Genomic DNA, 15,006 nt, shown 5'->3' with positions numbered 1-15,006 from the left:
ATGTACTTGTTGCTTCCCCCATGAGTAAAATTGCTCACTGATGATTCTTTCAGGCTCTTGAACACTAGATAATGTGTAATTCCTTTGGTTCCATTCATTGTGACATGGTTTCTTACTATTTGGCCACAAAATCGAAGTCAACTACTTGCTTTGTTGCAAGACTTTTTCTTCTTGGGTACTGTGAAGGACCTAATCATGTCATATCCTTTGCTTTACTGTAAATCCTGCTTGAATGTGTTTGTCAGTCCATGGTCATTTCCATTGATGAGCTGAGAGCATGGGCTGACCTTTAGCTTGGATAAGAATAAGGCTCAGAGAGGAAGGACCTGTTTCATGGAATACCACCAGAGATTTTTACATTTTTGTATATTGATAGTTCACTGAAGTTTGAAATCCTTTGTATGTTTTGTGTAATTAAAATTTTCTTCTAACAAAGTTGGTGAACCTCTGTTGGGTGTTGAATCTTTTAATACTATCACTAGGCTCAGTTGCTTGTCATCTTCCATGCAGTCCCATTCTGTTGCAGGCTGTTAGCTTTGTAGGTGAGCTTCAAACAAGACCACGGAAACTACAGAGATTTAATTTATTCAACCGAGGAAAAAGAGATTGGAAAACTATTAGAGGATCATGGTTCACATATACATGTTTTCTTACCTTTTTGTCTTCAAGAATGTCTAACAATTATCGTATTAGCTTCTGGAGCTCCACATTCTGAACAAGCACTCATTGCATTTACGCTGCTTATGGTAGGAAACCAATTTGTTTCTGCAATCTGCTGGATCATATCCATTGTCTCAGAAATAAGTTTATCTTTCACAGCTTTATTGCAAGTTGAGAGCTCCTGCTTGTCATTTGGTGCAATGAGTTTTTGTAGCATCCACTTCAGGTTCCTCAAAGTGTGTAAAGTCCTCTTCTTGTTCAGTTCATGACTGCATGATTCTTTTGGGTTTTTTGTGGAAGTGATGAAGCTGTGACAATTTCCTTCATTGGAGCTACTCAGTTGTTTCCTTGAATATCTTCTTTCAAAAAGGTACGCACTTAATTTAAAAGGCTCTTGTTGCTCTTGGAGATACTCCTTTAGCTGCTTTACTAGTACAGGTTTAGATGCAGAAGTAGCCATTAAACCTAACTTTGTGCTTTTAGGACGAAGTTAAAAAAAAGATGGGAACATATAGACAGTGAAATAAGGTGGAAGATTAGAAAATTAGTTGCAGTATAAAAAAAGAAAAGAATAGACAAGAGTGTGGGTGTCACTTTGAGACTAAAATAAGTAGATAGAGCTGGCTTAGCTAAAAGGGGTTGATGGAACCTTTCAAAGGAGAGCTTCTGCTATAATTTAGTGGAAGACAATCTTGTAATGGATTGGGGACACCCAAAAGAAAAACTAGACAATCTTGTCATTGATTGATGGCTTCAAACCTGGTAAGATCCAAGCCCTCTTAACTTCCGTCGTTTATTGAAAGTTGTCCTGTTACAACACAAACGTTAGAAATTATGTGCATATGGATTGTTGCTTTTACTTGTCTGCCTGCAAATGATTCTTGTTGAATATTTTAACAGTAAATACAAGCATTTGTCGCTGAACCAATTTGTTTTGATTTTTTTTATTCATCATGTGGGTGGGGCTTGGTGTAAGTTCCTTGTTTAGTTGGGTAAAGTAGGTGTGGGACAATGAAGAGAGATGTTTTGGCATGTAATTACCTTTCTTTATGAAATGTAGAGAAATTTTAAAGTTTATTAGGAGCTGGCTTTGAGAAAGTGCCACCTTTAGTCAGGTACAAGATACCATAATCAACACTAGGACTTCATTTCAGTTAGTATTATAAAATTTTCAATTAAACAGATTGTACATCCATTTCATAATCACCAAAACCCAATTACAAGAATGAACTCCAAAATGGGCGACATTCCCAAGCATCCAGCATGCCTGGTACCGTTGTTGAGTGTAGCCTCTAAGTCTAAACCACAGAGTAATGATAAACATAACGGGCTTTGGTCAGTTTGGAACTCCACCCATTCTAGAATACATATGAATTTTTAAGTCTGGATAATAACAGCGTAATAACACTGTTGAATGTTTTAAAAAGCAAATAGGCGAAAAGATTATTTCATACCCAAAGTTTGCTGAACTCACAAAACTTCGCCCATTAAGTATCAAGTTGAAATAACCCATAAATGGATGGGATGGGATGGGATGGGCTGGGTTGGATTGGTATTTGACCAAGTTGAAGTGGATAAGAATGACAAGTCAGTGAACAGGTGTTCCATATATGGAATAGTCGTTCTTCATCAGCCATATCTTATTTGTGAGTCATCTTTGTCCTAGTATAAATGCTCATTCAATATGAACAATTGTCATTGAAATGGACATTACACGTATGTAAAGATTGTTCCTATCTAGTTGATGTCCAACTGTAACAGTTGTTGGAATAGGTGTTCCACCCTCGAAAATGGTTGTTCCATTATGCTTATACAAACACTTTATTATATGACATTTGAAATTTTAGCACTTTTTTGAATCAAAACTCTATCAAATTATATTTCACCCAAAAGGGGTTCAAGTAGACATTAAAGTCCCCCATCGCTTCTTCACGCCTATTACTCTGCGTGGACTTCTTGTTGTCGCCCTACACTTGGATGGATAGAAAAAGTGCTTACGAATTCATGTGGAAGTGAACATGTCTCCAAATAAGAGTGGGTTTCTCTAAACATCCTTTTGATATGAAATGCATAACAAATTTGATAAAATGTTCCTCCGGCAATATATGAGTGAATGTCATTATTTTAATATATTGAAATTATACTTCCAACACATTGCCATTTCGACCCTATGTATGTTCCCTACACGAAGAATGGGCTTGGTCATCCATATTTTTCCATTCATTGTTTGTCATATGCTTGGGTTTCCTTGATTCCCCAGACAATATCTTCCTTGTACCTTCTTGTGATAGAATCACCATCATTCTAACCTATCAAGGGGTCAAGCTCATTGAACCATGCAACTTCTCAAATCAAATCCAACTTCTATGTACCTTCAAGAGAATAAACACAAATTTTAAAAAAACCCTTATTGCAAAAGTTCTTCTTGATTTATCGTAAATATTACAAATTTATATTATAGTTATAGTAATTAGACTAAACCGATGTTTTCAGAAATGTTCATACAATAACTATCCGTTCATTATCATAACATTAATAATATTTGAGTTGAAAACAATATTTTCTTAAACAAAGATTTAGTTTATAATTTATTAATTCACAAATCCCAATCAAGATTAATAGTTTTATCATATTCTTAGTTCCTGAAAAGAAATTAATTATAATTGCTATTTGAAGAGGAAAAAAAGTAAATATGGTTGAAACATTCCAACCATGAAATTAATATTATGGTTGTTGGTTAGTCATAATATATAACCCATTTCCAATCTTACAAGTAAAATAAAAATATCTTATATTTGACAACCAAGTTCGTAAGTCAAATATAAAAATAAAAAATTCTTATTAGAGATCACATCCTTGCAATTGTAATTTGTTTCAAAATCCATCAAATTATTTGAAAGGTTCCAGAACCAGATGGTTCCAATATGGTTTGTGATTTAGGAAAAAAACAAAAGAAGGTTAGCTGGCCACGATAGTAAAAATGGATGGTCATCTAGAACTTTGGCAAAGAAAGTTGCAACACTAACAGCTGACCAAACAATCTTCTTCCATTCATTACTATTAATTTCTCATGCTTTCCTTATTACTTTTCTCCTATTTTTTAATGCCCAAAAGAAATGGTCTATTCTTTTTTCTTGGGTGTTTTAATTTTTAAGTTGATTGTTATTACTTTTTATTATTGTTGGGGAAACACAATAAAACTTGAACTGTCCCATGAGCATGCCGGAACTCATCATAACTTCATATTGAAAGTTATGTTGTCAACACCGGGTCAGCTCGGTCAGGCCGGGTTATCAAAGCTACTTGATCGGATGAAACCAAACATCTTTTGATTATATTTATTGAGTAATATTATATGCACATATAATTATTCAATTATGTGATTGAATAATTAAAAATTAAATATAAAACGACATTTAATAATACCAAGATATATTGTTCTTTGTACATAAAAGTTATAAATATAGTTCTATTGATAAATGAAGGCCAAAGGACTATTTCTCACCCAAGGTATGTTGTAATGTCAAGTGTCCCTTCTTTATCTATGATAACACCAAATGTCCACTCATAAGTAGTTAAAATTAGCTACAGTAAGGGTAAAATCGTCATTTTTTCTATAATATTAAAAATAAACTAAAATATAATCTTTTTTTGCCTCCCTAAACTTTAAAAACTAAAAGTTTCCTCCGGTCTAAGTTTTTTAAAATGGCAGTTTCATCCTAGGTTTCTGTTTTGAAATCTCCGGTGTCATCTCTGGCTCCATTGCAGGCGGCTTCTCCCTCCCGAAGCATCCTCTCCCTCCGACAACCTCTTTCCTCCCATTTGGACTGCTGATCGGAGTCGGACGTCCGATCTTCGTCTTCCCAGACGAATACGACAGCTTCGTCTTCGTCTGGGAGAACGAAGAATTTTGTCTTCCCTGACGAAATTCTTCGTCTTCCACTGCTCTTTCAACATCAATCGGGGGTCCAATGGGAGGAAAGAGACGACGAAATTCTTCGTCTTTCACTGCTCTTTCAACATCAATCGGGGGTCCAATGGGAGGAAAGAGACCGTTGTAGGGAGAGGATGCTTGGGGAGGGAGAGGTCGTTGGCAATGGAGCTGGAGATTTCAAAACGAAACCCTAGGGTGAAACTACTATTTTTTAAAACTTAGACCGAGGAAAACTTTTAGTTTTTAAAGTTTAGAAGGACAAAATGAGATAAAATTTTAATAAGTTAGGGTTCTGTTAATTTTAATTGTTGATGGGTGGGTATTTGATATTATCATAGATAAATAGAAGACACTTGACATTGCAGCATACCGTGGGTGGGAAATAGTCCTTTGGCCATAAATGAAAGTACATGTAAGGATGTGGAGGCGTAATTCCACATTTGGCCTTCGGAACCTCGACAATGTCTATAAATTAAATCCACCCACAGTAGTCCATGCCGTATGCTCTATTAGCATCTTTCTAAAACCCACAAAATGAAAATGTCTTCCAAGGTCAACACCCTCTGCCTCGTCATCGTCGCCCTCCTACTCTTCTTCACTCTCACCTCCGCCGCCAGACCTCATCCACCATTTCCCTATGCTTCTCAGACGAAAAATCTTCACGGGGTACGTCGATTTTCTTGTTTTGATTCATGCAGCTTCATTTTAGGAAGCTTCTCTTATTATAACTTGTTCAATTTTTAATATTTTCATCGCATATGTCTGATTGAAGGAAGTTGAAGTGGAAGCTGAGAAGGTTGAGGAGAACTGCGAGGGAGTTGGAGAAGAAGAATGTTTGATGAGAAGAACACTTGCAGCTCATACTGATTATATCTACACTCAGAAGACGACGCCATGAAATTAATCTTCTACCTTCTTATCATTAATTAGTTTCTGCTGCATGTGTTTTTTATATTTATTTGTTGATTAAATAATCTGGGCAGTTTTGTTGTTTATAGTTCTCCTTAATTACTTGTGTAAGAGAATTAATTTTGTTTTCTTTGTAATATTATTTATAGATTAAAGCAAGTAGGGTTAGAGTTTATTCCCATACATATGTAAAATATTCATATAGATAATATACGATTGGTTAATTTTTAATTAAAATTAAAATAATATTTAATTATATAATAATATATCATTTATATATTTATTTTATATATTCAAAATATATACGCATTATATTTGTGGCAAAATATAGGGCAACTTCTTGATTCTATAATGGAGTTTTACGGTTCTAGCTCCTTAGTTCTTTGCGTATAGGTACAGTGTTTTTTTGATGTGATCCCTTTCCGGGTCAGACTTGAGAGGTTGAGACTTGGAAGCTTCACTATAGCCTTCGTGTTGATTAATCTAAGTTGAATATTCCTGAATCATCTGAATTCTCCATGAAACAATCAAAGTCTTACCCACTTTATGAATTCGCCGTAAGCAAAGAGTGGTCATAATTAAAGTGTAGAGAAAAGAATTTCACCATAATTAATATGTCGAGGTAATAATAATTAAACAATTAAAATAATCGTCAAAAGAAGGTAAAATCTTTTATAAAAAATTTTTAGTGATTTTTATACATTATTTATAATAATTCTTTTTTTATATTTTCACTACAAAATTATATATTCATGTACTACTCATAATATTAATTTAAAATTACCTAATTTAACTTATTTTAACTTGTTATTTGTATAAATAATTTTGTTGTAGCTTTTTAAGATAATTATATGTATATATATATGACAAAGTTTTTATTATGATATAAAGATGAAGTTTATAATCCATTGCATGACCAACTAAAAATTATTATATAATAATTGGAAGGTATATTTTTGTCATATTTACAGGAAAGCTAATATGTATGTTGATTGACTTGTTAATTTTGCGATGTCTTTTTCTTTAAGGTGACATGAATTTACATAATATTAGAGGAATTATTATTTATTATCGTAGTTATATTATTTAGGTGTCAAAAATTTTAGCCCTGTATGTGACAAAAAGATATTATTATATGGTTGACGATCTAGAAGTTGAAGAATACGGCATTCAAAGGTTGTATGTTGGCAGTATCTTCTACCCAATATTAATTAATTAAATATCAAATTTTAAATAAGTTGGTTTGATTTATCTGTTGGCCCTTGTTTTCTTATTTGTTCTATTCTTCCTTAACCTGTTTCATGTGCATGTGCTTCTAGATTGAGATCAAGTTTAAAAACAATTGCCTAGCGACAAAAGAAACATACATATAAAAAAATTATCAACGACAAATAACTTTGTGTATGCACATGTACATATATATTTTTTTTAATCTAAATGTCCATTCAATGAAATTTTGTCACATAGTTTCTAATATTAGGCATCACCAATGATATTAATATATGATTGTGATCATATATATAAAAAAAAATATTATTCATAAATGTTTTGAAAACGAATGAAAGAGGAAAAAGAAAGGACAAAGGAAGCAAACATTATTATTGAGGTTTAGGATACTAATGTCCTAATTTTTGGGCAAGTTGATATAATATAATCTCCGTTATCATAATGGCAGCCACTATGCGAAGAAGTTCTCCACACAAGAACCAAAAAGCTTTTTTTTTTTTTTTGTCTTGTCCATTCAAAATTAAAACTCATCAATTCAGCTCATGCGTGTGCTCTGTCTTTTGCTGAAAACAAACCCATTGATTATATCATTCTCACACCATACCATTATTCAACTCTCCACTTGGGTGGCAATTGTTGCTCTAATTAATATCATCTACAAAGCTCAAGCATTGTGTGGCCATGGTGAACCCGCACCCACTCGCCTCATTCATCATTATCAGACTTTTTTAAATTTACAAGCTCAAATTCCAAGTTGCGGGGGTTCCATCCTACTTACGCAATAGATTAATTCTTGAACCTGTATATTTTTCACGTGGGATTGTTAAAATTTACTGAAAAAGATAAACGATTTTACAAGAAAGTTAAAACTTTTTAAAGAAAACCCTAATATTCCTTCATCATAATGTCTCTCAATTTGACAACAAATAATGGAACATATAAGCATGCTTTTGCTTTGATATTCGGTGTTTGACCAGTGTGAAAATGGTTGTCTCTTGGCTGGCTAAGCATGCCGTTATATTTAATTTTAAGAAAACCCATTTTTCTTTATATTATTATATGATTATAAGTCTATGGCTGGCAGCAGTTGCTGTAGCTATTTCTTATATCTGTTTGACTGTGCCCTCAATTTTTGCCTTTGTCAAGTTAGTGTTGAATATTTGGAACGTACCAGCAGATAAATAATAAGTGTCTTTGAAGACTTGTATTAAACAGATGGATCGTCTGGTTATATGTCTAACCTAAATCTATCCGAAAAAGGACAAAACCCCAGGCTATTTACTCAAGTCATCTAGAAAATTAATATATTTTTCTCAATCCAAATATTATAATTTCTTATATTTGACTGAATAATTTGTTGAAAATTCAGCAAAAGTCTAGAATGATGTTGCAGAAAAATCTGAATTTTCAATGACATCATTTATTTATGGAACCTTATACAAGGATGCTTCAATATTAGAGGAAAAGTCATTGGTATTTCTGGTCATTTAAGTTGTTCTAATATGTATAAAAGACAACCTTTTCTCTTTCGTATACATCTTATTTTTAAATATAATTTTTTAATAAAATATATATCGCATTCTAAATAAAGAGATATTAAAAAAATTTTGTCAATAACGCAGATATACATTAACAAAGATTTTTATTTCATTTATCCTTAGGAGATAAATTTATAGAAAAAATAATAATTTTATGAAAATTATCAGCAGTGTTTAATTAAAATTAAAAAAGATAATTTAAGTGATAAAAGAAGAGATTTTATGTATAAGAAAGTATGAGTCGAAGTTTCTTATAACGTCACATCAAGATCAAACTTTTGATTAATCTAATTTAATGATTATAAAGTTGATCACTGGACTTAAAGTTTGACATGTTTTGTATGGTTGATCGGTTCTACCTTAAAGAAACAATCAGATCATAAAATGTGATATTCAATAGGTTTAATAAAAGTTATACATTGACCCCAATGATTAACAAAATTAATGAAATATTAGAACTTTTAAGATGAATGTTTTGGTTAGAGTTTCTATCATATTTATAAAATTTTGATTTACTTAGTATAATAATTATACGTACGTTTGATCATCATACACTGAATTCATCTATCTAACAAATACGAAAAATGCATTTCATATTAATCCTTTTCACAATGATAAATGAAATAAATATAAGATATATAAAAAGGACACTAAGAATATATATATTTTCTTTGTGAAAAAAGGGAATTAATCATGAAATAAATCTACCATCATGTGTGCTTATCCCGTCCTAAACAAATCCTTTCTGCTCTTGAAAGGGCTTTCCTCGAGTTGGGCTTAAGGAGCATTTGGTAAATACGACCTTAGGCTCAAGATAAAATTCAAATTTTTTGTTACTGAGTTGGGCTTACTTGGGTCTGGGTTTAATTTAATTATAAATAAATATGATAGGTGACCTAAAAACATGCCGGCTAGCCTGTTAACAGTCAGCGAAAGCCTGATCCAGTCAGACTATACCATATCTGCGTGCAGGCACCATCTGCTGATTGGTAAGCTATGATACGACCAAGGGCCATGCCGCATTAACCCGGCATGGTTTGCCGTGCTGTTTGACAGAGATACTAGTTATGTGGCCACTGGACACTAGCATAGTTATAAGTGTTGAATTGGAATTGAGTTAGATTCGAATTTAATAATTGATTCAATTCAATTTAATTAATTTATTTTAAATTTAAATTAAAAATTTTAATTTATATTGAAATAAATTAAATTTGAGTTAAAAAAATTTAATTTAATTTAACTCATAAATTAGATAAATACTTAATTTTATTTAAATTATATTATTTTATTAATAAATTATAAATTCAAATAATAAATTTAAATTATATATTTTATTTATATATTTAAATTATAAATTTAAACTAAATTATTTTTATTGAAATTCAGTCTCAATCACTTTAAGTATTAGTACAGTAAATGTTAATAAAAATTTTTTTATTTGAATTTCCAATCACCCCCAATAGTTCTTAAAGTTGTTAAGATAGATCTGGCTTTACCTGCAACTTTAATTAATAATTATTATGTACTTAATGAAATAATTTTAATATTTATGGTTTTTCACCGTCCAGTGCTCCACAGGCTGTCAGCACCCAAATCTAGGTCCAGTTTTTATCCACCTGTCGTACGGAACCATCCTGATCTCTGCACAATCCACCATTGGCGCCAAACCAAGTATTTCTCGCATCATTAAACCTACCTTACTAACTTCATCCCCATTAACTGTGTTACTTGTACACGCTCTTTGAAACCACACAGAATAGAGATGGGCAAAGAGAGACAATACTGGCTTTTGAAGACTGAACCAAGTGAGTGGTCATGGGACGACCAAGCAGCAAATGGAGGCCTAAGCCAATGGGACGGGGTCAAGAACAGCCAAGCACAAAAACACATGAAGTCCATGAAACTGAACGACCTCTGCTTCTTCTACCACTCTGGCGCCCGAGCACGCTGCGTGGTGGGCGTGGTGACTGTAATTCAGGAGTGGTACAAGATTGATGGCCAGGGCGAAGGAGTCGTGGATGTGAAGGAAGTGGGAACGATGAGGCGAATGGTCGACTTGAAAGAGATGAAGAAGGATGATGGGCTGAAGGACTGGGGGCTCTTTAGGCAGCCTAGGTTATCGGTTGTGCCGGTTTCGGAGAGTGTGTGGGAAAGGGTTTGCAATTTGGGAGGTGGGTTTCATGGGGATGGTCGAGAGGAGGAGGAGGAGGAGGAAGAATGAGTTGAATCGTGTGGATGAATCACTGTACATGTATTGCAATTTGCAAGCCACTGTGGTTGAAAATGTGTAGTCTTTTTTGGGCTTTTTGTTTTTCAAGGGTTATTAGGATGGTTGTGGCTGTAAATAAATAGTTTCTTTAAACTTGGAACTTATGTTTAATTCTCTTCTTTGTGTTTTGTTGTTGATTGGTAGTTTTTCTTTTCGTTAAAGATGGCATCAACAAAAAAATGTGGCATTTCAACATACATTCTGATTTCGCTCAAAAACCACAATTTCAGTTCTAATTAAAGTTCGAACTCCAAAACCCTAGTGGCACCAATGATAGATACACTCTTAATTTAGACACCTGTTTTATATATAATTCGAAACGATTCTTTGCTTTGCACAAATAAAATATATAGAAATTATAGTATTCAAGAACTTTAATTTTTATGCTGGCAATTTAGAACAACTCTGTTTTGACGAACGGTGAAGATATATACCGTTTTTCTAAATTTTGAACGCAAGGGTAGAGATTTCAATGGGAAAGGAGGTTTGATACGAGGTTATATACAAATGATTCACTGCACAGAATTGGATTTTGTGGCACTGGAGGATCCAATTTTAGTTCTTCCTCAAACTACACAATGGAATGTGTTTGCTGCTTTTGGTAAGTGTTTGATCTTTGGTTTGATCATGAGTATGGACTGTTGAAGGTTGAGGGTATGTAATGTTGTTTATTTTTAAACCTTCTCCTGTTGAGTACTGTTAAGGGGCGGTCGAGCTGTTTGGCTTGTAGAGAAATGCTTTGTATCATTGTATGTGTTAATTTATTCATGGATACTATATGTTTAGAACCTTGAAATGCTTTTGTTATGTGGTTATTTCATGGCTTCTTATTATACTTTCTTTACACTGCCCGAGGAACTTGGAGCTCATAGTATAACCCCTCTGTTGACAGAACGTTCACCTGCAGTCTCAGAAAATCGAGTGGACAGATTGCAGCATACTATTTGGGCAGCATCTGAAAATGTAAATACGTGATTCTTTACTCTAGCTGTATTTTTTAATTTAACTATAGTTTATGGACGGCTGAACGTGTTCTGATTTCTTTCTCTTATGATGGGGGTATCTGAAGATTATTTTTCTTTTGTTTTCAATCCCTTTGCCATGGTTCCAGCAAAGGTCTGTGGCTGCATGAAATGGCTTTGAATCCTCCTATGAACATTGATGGCCGTTTACCTCTTGTATGTTATTCTTTCCTACTTCTTGCATTTATGTGGTTTGTCATTTCCTTGGAATTAGAATCACTGACGTAATCTTTATGAAAGCCAATATGGGGTAGCAGGTCGTCCAACACAAAGTTCACCTTAGCAGTAAAGTGATTAGTGAATCGATTTGTAAGACTAGAGTATAAATTTAGTAGTACTGTGATAAATTATTGTAATACATCGGGTAACATGTGCTTGAGTTACTGGAACGATGGCAGTATGATGCAGTTAGCTTTTTAGTATCTATTTATGGTCTTCTTAGCCTTGTTTGTTGAAATAGATTGCCCAGTCAAAGCTATCTTATGTTGCAATAGCAGAAGCTACTCTACTTGTCAGTGCATTAGCATCAAGTAAAGAATCTATTGGACTGATAGTTGTTAGACGAGAAGGGGTTGGAATGAATTTGCGTATCTAGTAGAGAGCATATTAGTAGAAGTTTAAATTTTTTGTTTTGGTCCATGTTTGAGGAATCAAATATATATGGCTGCTACGATGAACACATTTGCAGTTTCTTGTTTTTCAATTGAGTAGGAATATTTGTTGGATGAGGTTATTAAAACTTTTATTAATCTTATTGTCGCTGTTTCCTACTTCATCAGTATGTATTCTGGACCAAGAACGTTGTTATCATTTCTGTATCTTATGATGATTGTCCATTCCCTTTATAATTTTTGGTTTATACTTATCTTTCAGTTCTTGGTTCATTGTTTCCATGGGGGATATTTTTGCTTAAGTGGAGGAAACGGAAAACAGCATTAAGACAGCCTGTTCTGTTCCTCAATAAGCATTGCAATTCACATAGAAGGTAGATATGATTGATGGACGCAGGTGCTACTGCTGTCAGTCTTGAGCCACATAGCTTGCGTGTTGAAACTGCAACAATGGCTCTTTTAGCAACTCAGCAAACACTAAATTCTTAAGCAATCTTATTATTAGTAATAGTATTTTAAAATTTTAAAACTCTGTAACAACTGGGATTTTTCAGGAATTGGACCGAAAAACTGAACAAGATTTGGATAAATATTTAGATGGAAATATTGTGTTATTACAAAGATATTTCAAACTTCTTCTCTATGGTTTGATTGTTGAAGTCAGAAAACTGGTTTTGTTACGTAATATTATACGCAGAAACATCTTTCATTTTTCTGAATAATTGATGAACTCTTGTTCACAACTATTTTCTATCTCCCCGTGTAGGCTTAGAGAAAGACTTGGAAATTTGGGTAGAAATCGAAGTTGAAAGTTTTGCCAAATCTGAAGCTGATAGATATATCATCAGAAGTCAGAAAATCAAGCTTGCATCATGCCTTTATTTCAACTATGTGGAATATCCTCTTTGCGTTAGAGGTACGGCATTGGATTCTTAATTTGATTGAAGCTGGTAACTGAAGCAGGATTTGGGGGCCCTAAGGGGAAGTGGGGTTTGATTGGTACAATGGATATTAAGGCCGATTTATGAACTCTGGGGTTTTTAATTGTTTCGTAAGATGACCACCTGACCTTTTACTATTATTATATCATATTAATTATTTTTTGAAAAATTACTTAAGACATGTTTGAATTATATAAAAAATTTCTATGGTGAGCTTTTGTCCTGTCATCCTGACGCAAGAACTTTGGAGATGTTTGTTTGTTTGGGAAAATCATCTAATTTAGGAGACTATTTATCATCTTACCAATTGAGTGTTGAAATAGATTTCTACTCTAGTCTATTAAGGCACGTCGCCGCCATCTTATACTCACCAATCATACTAGTCAGGTTTGCATGTTGAACTTTGAATATTGAACTTCCAAGTAATTTAAATTTCCATGGTTTTAAAAAAAGGAGCGGTGAATAATTAACCATTAATCAACTTAATTGGATAATATTATATAAAATTAAGTTTGATTAAATTAATATAAATTTTTTTTTTTAAATCTACTATAAAAATTTGAATCAAAATCTTATTTATCATATTTAAATATATATATATCTTAAAATTAAAATTATTTTAATATTAAATAAATTATATTATATATTTAATTATAAATTATGTAAATTTTTTAATATTATTTATATATTAACTGATTTAATCACTAATAAATTGATTAGATCAAATCATTCCCTTCCTTCATCTGATTAATCCGGTCTGAAAACATTCTCTTCATCTCCGGTTATACTCTTCTAATTTAAAACCAAACAGCTACTGAATGTTTCTCTTGCATTCATTTCATCTAGGTCTAGCTGCTTTGGAGGTCTGTCTGTCTGTCTGTCTGTATAGATGAGTTTTTCTAAAGTACGAAGATAAGACTGCGGACTTTACTCTGCAATTAACGTTGATTTGATGCATGCATGTATCATTTATCACATCATAAATGAGAGGACTTGACTTTTCAGCATCCCCATATTTAATAAAATATATTAAGACTTTTGTGTCAACAAAAGTCTTTTAATTTAGATTCGTTTCACACGTGGTGATAGACAGCATTATTTCCCAGCCTTTTATTTATTTATGTTTTCTTGAGTAGGGTCATTATTCTAGTTTCGCTATGATAATAGTCAGACGAACATACTTTCACGAGGCCAAAGGATTTTTAGCGTACTCTTGTAATATTTCAAAATTTAAGTATTTATTTATAAATTAATTTTTATTAAAATTTGTTATCAAAGGTAAAAATAAAATTTTTATTTTATTATTAAATTTTAAAAATTTATATTATTTTATAATTTAAAAAACTAATAATTATCTTCATAATTGAACTTTAAAAAGTTGAATTTTTCTCTTTAGGATTTCAATTTTTTAGACATACATCTTCCTCTCTAATAGCCCTCGATTGTCTTTCTCCCTTCTACTGATCTCATTCTCGTCAAAGAAAATAAATATTCATCTGTATAAAGATAAATTGTTTTTGTCCAGATGAATCAATAAAGAGATTAGAATCAACAATGAGACCAAAAATCATTGCTTAAAAACCTTTGGGATGGAATTGATGATGAGATCAGAATTGTTGAGCGATGATGAGACTAGAATCGTCTAGTGACGAAGATGATAACCGTCTTTGTCAATTCATTAGTTTAATCATGAGGGGAAATTGAAACCTTTTCAAAGTTTAATTTTTGAAAAAATTGTTAATTTTTTAAATTAAAAGAGAAAAATGATATAAATTTTTAAGATTTTAAAGTTTAGTAGTAAAATGATAATTTCACTCTTATCTCTAATAAAAAATTGTAACTAAAATTAATTCATGAATAAATATTTAAGTTTTTAAAACATTATAAACGTAATT

General features: G+C 32.5%; 1 protein-coding gene and 2 long non-coding RNA genes across 3 annotated transcripts; all 3 read left to right on the top strand.

Moving 5' to 3' along the window:
- The first annotated feature begins 4,942 nt into the window (after nucleotides 1–4,942).
- Nucleotides 4,943–5,684, top strand: LOC123214811. The gene is made up of 2 exons (XR_006501900.1): nucleotides 4,943–5,260; nucleotides 5,367–5,684. It is a non-coding gene; the product is annotated as an uncharacterized LOC123214811 (long non-coding RNA).
- A 4,140-nt stretch (nucleotides 5,685–9,824) lies between these two features.
- LOC123213258 (thymocyte nuclear protein 1) lies at nucleotides 9,825–10,648 on the top strand. Its single transcript, XM_044632652.1, has one exon. It carries the CDS (start codon nucleotides 10,031–10,033, stop codon nucleotides 10,487–10,489), a length of 459 nt encoding a protein of 152 aa, XP_044488587.1. The 5' UTR covers nucleotides 9,825–10,030; the 3' UTR covers nucleotides 10,490–10,648.
- Nucleotides 10,649–11,511: 863 nt separating this feature from the next.
- On the top strand, nucleotides 11,512–13,339 carry LOC123213260. Its single transcript, XR_006501676.1, has 3 exons — nucleotides 11,512–11,715; nucleotides 12,433–12,544; nucleotides 12,937–13,339. It is a non-coding gene; the product is annotated as an uncharacterized LOC123213260 (long non-coding RNA).
- Nucleotides 13,340–15,006: the final 1,667 nt, after the last annotated feature.

This window comes from Mangifera indica, chromosome 4, assembly GCF_011075055.1.
Source record: "Mangifera indica cultivar Alphonso chromosome 4, CATAS_Mindica_2.1, whole genome shotgun sequence".
Taxonomy (NCBI): domain Eukaryota; kingdom Viridiplantae; phylum Streptophyta; class Magnoliopsida; order Sapindales; family Anacardiaceae; genus Mangifera; species Mangifera indica.
This window is presented reverse-complemented; position numbering and strand designations above follow the sequence as displayed.

Bases quoted from the DNA above. Each gene is read 5' to 3' on its own strand.
- LOC123213258 (XM_044632652.1), top strand. From the start codon at position 10,031: ATGGGCAAAGAGAGACAATACTGGCTTTTGAAGACTGAACCAAGTGAG.